Source organism: Penaeus monodon, chromosome 4, assembly GCF_015228065.2.
Source record: "Penaeus monodon isolate SGIC_2016 chromosome 4, NSTDA_Pmon_1, whole genome shotgun sequence".
NCBI classification, from domain to species: Eukaryota; Metazoa; Arthropoda; class Malacostraca; order Decapoda; family Penaeidae; genus Penaeus; species Penaeus monodon.
Window position 1 is genome coordinate 58,660,900 of NC_051389.1, and position 4,682 is coordinate 58,665,581.

At 42.9% G+C, this 4,682-nt stretch overlaps 1 protein-coding gene across 6 annotated transcripts in view; it reads left to right on the forward strand.

Annotated features, from left to right (window-relative positions):
• LOC119572392 overlaps positions 1 to 2,784 on the forward strand; it is a 4,739-nt gene extending 1,955 nt beyond the window's left edge. For 4 of the 6 annotated variants that reach the window (XR_005228718.1, XR_005228720.1, XR_005228721.1 and 1 more), the window contains one exon: positions 794 to 2,784. Coding sequence is in view for 1 of the 6 variants with exons in the window: in XM_037919493.1 (XP_037775421.1) it covers positions 1 to 74; positions 794 to 852 (133 nt within the window). In the remaining 5 variants the exon portion in view is untranslated. Of the gene's footprint in view, positions 135 to 793 lie in introns of all 6 variants that reach the window. The other 2 variants (XR_005228719.1, XM_037919493.1) reach the window with 2 other exon arrangements.
• The last annotated feature ends 1,898 nt before the right edge of the window (positions 2,785 to 4,682 follow it).

A 4,682-nucleotide genomic window follows, 5' to 3' on the forward strand; every position in this document is an offset into this window, starting at 1 on the left:
TTTCGAACGAGTTGCCAGCCTTTTAGATATCAGTGAAGACAGTTATGCTGTGCGTTTGGGAAGCTTGCTTACAGGTAAAGCAGCAGAGATGTATACCTTCGTGTCTCCCGAAATAACTGCTTGATTATAAACAGGTGAAAACAACTGCTCTTAATGGGTTTATTAAGACCTCTAATGGATGTAGACAAGGTCGGTGAAACCTATAAACAATTTTCAATCTCGGTATACTTTTTGATCAGTGAATAGATAGTAGCGGCCTCGAGAACTCTTACGAAGCGCCTAGAAGCTTCATGATGCATGACCAATTTAAATCATCTCTTTCCCCGGATCTTAGGATATATATATATCAAAGAGCATAATGTACCTCCTCTTGATCAGACGGCGCAGTTGACAGATAACGACTGCCGCTCACAATGCGTACCCCAAGTCACACTACTGTCAAAGCCAAGGAAAGTACGGAGAATAAACCCGCTAATCATGTTCCTGTCATGAAGGAGAACTTTATCAAAGAAATTAAATGTCACAAATGTGGGGAATTTGGTCACTGCAGGAGTCTATGCTCTAAAAATCCTTTAGAGAAATCCTGAAAAGGTTAGCTTTTTATTATCAGATTCAACTCCACGTAAATGCCCAAGTTTTATCATGCAAATCTTCTAAAAAGGTATCATCGACGAGCGAATGTTTCACAGGCCTTGGTAATTGCTATCTATTGGCACTTCAGGTGCTGAAATTAACTCAGAACTAACACATTATCAGCAGAATGCCATCCATAAACTAATATCAGAATTTTCAGATGTGTTTTCGGAAACTCCAGTGAGCATAACATCTCCCTCAGTACTGCCGAGCGTTTGAAGCCTGAGATATATCCCATATCTCTCCTCTCCACCTGCAGTCACATTTTGAGGAGGAAGTAGAACAACTACAGAAGCAAGGAATCGTTAGATTATCATCGTCTCCTCACTGTTCACCCGCGGTAATGATACGAAAATTTGATGGTACGTATCGAATGGCTATAGACTATAGAGCCCTTAACTCTGCCACAGTTTTTCATGCTGAACCAGCCTGTAAGATAGAAGATGATCTACATAAATGTAATGGTTGTTTATTTTTCTGAACTAGATTTAACGAGGGCTTACTATCAAATTCCAATCTCTTGAAGGACTTAATCCTTGACAGCATTTCCAACACACAAAGGCTTAAAGGAATTTTGTAGACTACCATTGGATGCAGAAAGCTGTGTGCAACTTGTGTTAGACTCATGAGGCTCATTCGAGTAGGATTACCTAACGTAACCTTTTACTTTGACAATATATTCATATATGCTAAGGAGTGGAAACCTCATCTAGAAGCTATCATCTCCGTTCTGGAGCGTCTGCGAAAACGCAACTTGACAGTTCGTCTCTCCAAGTGTAGGTTTGGGTTTAATGAGATTAAATATTTAGGCTTCGTGATTGACGGGAAGTATCTGAAACCTCAGTATGATAAAATAGATGCTCTTATGCAGATTCCAACCCCAATTACAAAGAAGACGCTTCGATCTATTCTTGGTATTTCTTTTTATCGCATGTTTATTCCTCAGGCCTTTGAACTCTCGGCTCCGCTCTCGGACTAGTTACGCAAGAATGTGCGGGAACCTTTAATGTGGACGAAAGAAATGGCTGAAAGGTTTGAATAACTAAAATCTACCTTGTCAATATCATGAGGTTCTCGAATTACCTGACTCTAACATCCCATTCATTCTTCGAACAGACGCTTCTGATTGTGGACTTGGTGCTGTACTATTACAGTACTTGGAGGATTCTCCCTATCCTGTGGCTTAAACAAGTAGAAAATTCTTAGTACGTGACAAGACGTATTCTACAATAGAGCGTGAGTGTCTGGCTATCATCTTTGGTGTTCAAAGATTTAGATATTACTTAAAGGGCAAAGAATATATTTTAGAAGTGGATCACAAACCACTAGTGTACATGAACATAGCCAAATCCTCTAACAGATTGATACGATGGGCTTTGTGTTTGCAGTCTTTCAGATTCAGAATAGTCCATGTTGCAGAGACTAATAATGTAGGTGTTGGCCTACTTTGTAGGTCAGGTAAATGATTTCTGATTTTAATGGTATATAGCCTAGCTATATACTTGTTGTGGGACTTGTGTGAATATTTTCCAAGCATACGAAGTATTTTTATTTAATAGAATTTCCACTGCAGATACAGTATACTCTGTACGAATAAATTAAAAGCTAGGGTTCGGATGAGCTTGACTGAACCTTCACGTCGACTCGCTCGACACTAGTCGACTCGTTTCGCGCACAGGTGGAAAAAGGGGGCGTGGCGGCAGATCGCTGAGGCACACCAACGGAGACGCACCCTACTGCAGCTGCGGGCCGAGTTGAGGGGCGTGGGCGTCCTTTGTTGCACTTGTTTGGGGATTCATAGTGTGGCGATTCAGTTCAAATATATTATTTTGAGAATATAATTCATTTTAGGACAGTTCTGCTGCAATATTGTAGGGATTTCGGCGTTGTTAGAAACGAGCCAGCCCTGGCTCTTGTGACAATTTATTTTTCTTTTGCTTTTGTAGGAATGTCCGGCGTTTTTTAGGGGCATGCGGTTCGGTAGGGATTTCGGCGTTGTTAGATTTTTTGGATAATTTTTATATTAAATTCCTATTGTATATAACTTTTTTGTTCTAAGCATTAAGTTTGTTTTTGATTCCTATATTTTCATCATTATTGTTTGTCTCCTAAACATAATATTGAAGTAAAACAATAAATGGATTATGTTCACATGTGTTTAAACTCAAACCCTCAGAACTGAAGACCTTTTTTTGACTCAAAAGAACCAAATTATTCCCTGCTTGCGCGTGTGCGTGTGCAATTGCGGGCAACGAATTAACCGAGGAATTCTTAATTCTCAATTTCTCATCCATATATTTTCTACTATACTAGTGCTTTGTCTATTCATATGTATAAACGTGTAAAAAGAAATTTGGCTTTCAAAATAAAGATAAATAACTGACACAAGTAAAATACATATGGAAAAAATCATTAGGTTTGTTTCCCACTCCTTTATAAATCGGAAAATTAACAAACCCTTCCCACTTACTATTTGTTTATTTGTTTACTTGATTACTTGTTAGATACTGTTGCGAAGGCTTCCAAATATCCAAGTAAAGATGACAGTAAGCAGTGAAAATGCTTATCTGATATTAACTACATGAATAGATTTTTCAAAATATTGAAGCGATAGTCTACAATTATATTTGAATTTTCATTTTCTATTTTAAAATCTCTGGTATCCTCTATATGAATATAACCAACAATTGATGTCAATATAATGAATACAATTAGATTCTGCCTTGCCCTCGGGCGTACACCAATGGACTGCGCTGCTTTGAGTGTTCCGCGCTTGAAGGACTCCCACAGAGCAACTGGGTTCATCAGGTTTTCAAGTTCTGTGAATCGATCAGAGACTGCCGTGGTGAACCCTCCGCACACTCCTCCTACCTCAGTCTGTCCAAGTGAAACCACCCTAGAGTGGCCACTGGAGGGATGAGGAGTTTTGAAGTGGACCCATAGGGTAGCCACTACTAGCCTATGGTCAGTGCCACAGAACTCGGCACTCCGGTAAACTCTGCAATTCTGGAGGATCTTCCATCATGTGCTAACAAGAATGTGGTTGATCTCCCTGGCCACAGTACCCGATCGCTATACCATGTCCAGCGATGCGGGTTGGAGCGCTAATACCAGGAACCAGAAATCCTCAATCTCTGGGCCTTAGCAAAGTCCCGGAGAAGGAGTTTGTTCTCGCTACTGGGATCAGCTCCTGAGCCATGGGGGCCGACAGATATCTTGTAGCCAGTTCGATCACAGCCGGATATCGCATTGAAGTCACCCAGAACAATGGAATATCTCGCCGGGGGCAATTATCTGCCACGGATGCGAGTTTGGTGTAGAATGCCTCTTTCACATCAAGTTTGCAAACATCGTACACAGCAATAAGAGACACGAAGCCAAAAGCATGCTTCAGTCTCAGTGCCATAATACGCTCATCAACCGATGTTACCTCAACTACCGAGGGTTGGAGGTGATGACCATCGCTGCGGCCCGACCAGTAGTTGGTGTACCCATCCATACTGATCGTTCCGCTGCCAGGTCTTCTCACCTCTGAGAGGACAGCCATCTCAACTCCCAACCACTCCAATTCCCTCGATAGTAGAGGTAACAGCACGTCCTTCCGTAAGGATCGGATGTTCCAAGCGAATATTCTGATAGCTCGCCTGTGGTTAAGCCTCGGGAGGTCGCTCCGAGTGTACGCCACCTCTGCCACCCCCACCGACACTGCCCCAAAATAAAGGGGGACGACAGACTGTGGGGCCCGCCGTCCGCCTGTGGGGTTCCCTAGGGCTTTACCCTTAGGGTGGCTAGGGGGCAGGAGTTGATATAGAGCCAGGGCGTGTCCACACTCCGGTGGGCCATGGCTCCGTACCTCTGGGGCCTCCTGCTGCTGTGCCGAGATCCCCCACAGTTTAACCTGGGACCGCAAGGTACCCAGTTACCCATGGGTGGTTACGAGGAGGCACTGCAGGAGTCTAGCAGGGGAGGCTTATGCAGAGCTGCTCCCTTTTTCGCACTAGGCTAGCCAGTAGTGGCAGCTGTAAGCGAGAAGGCATGCAAGCACATAA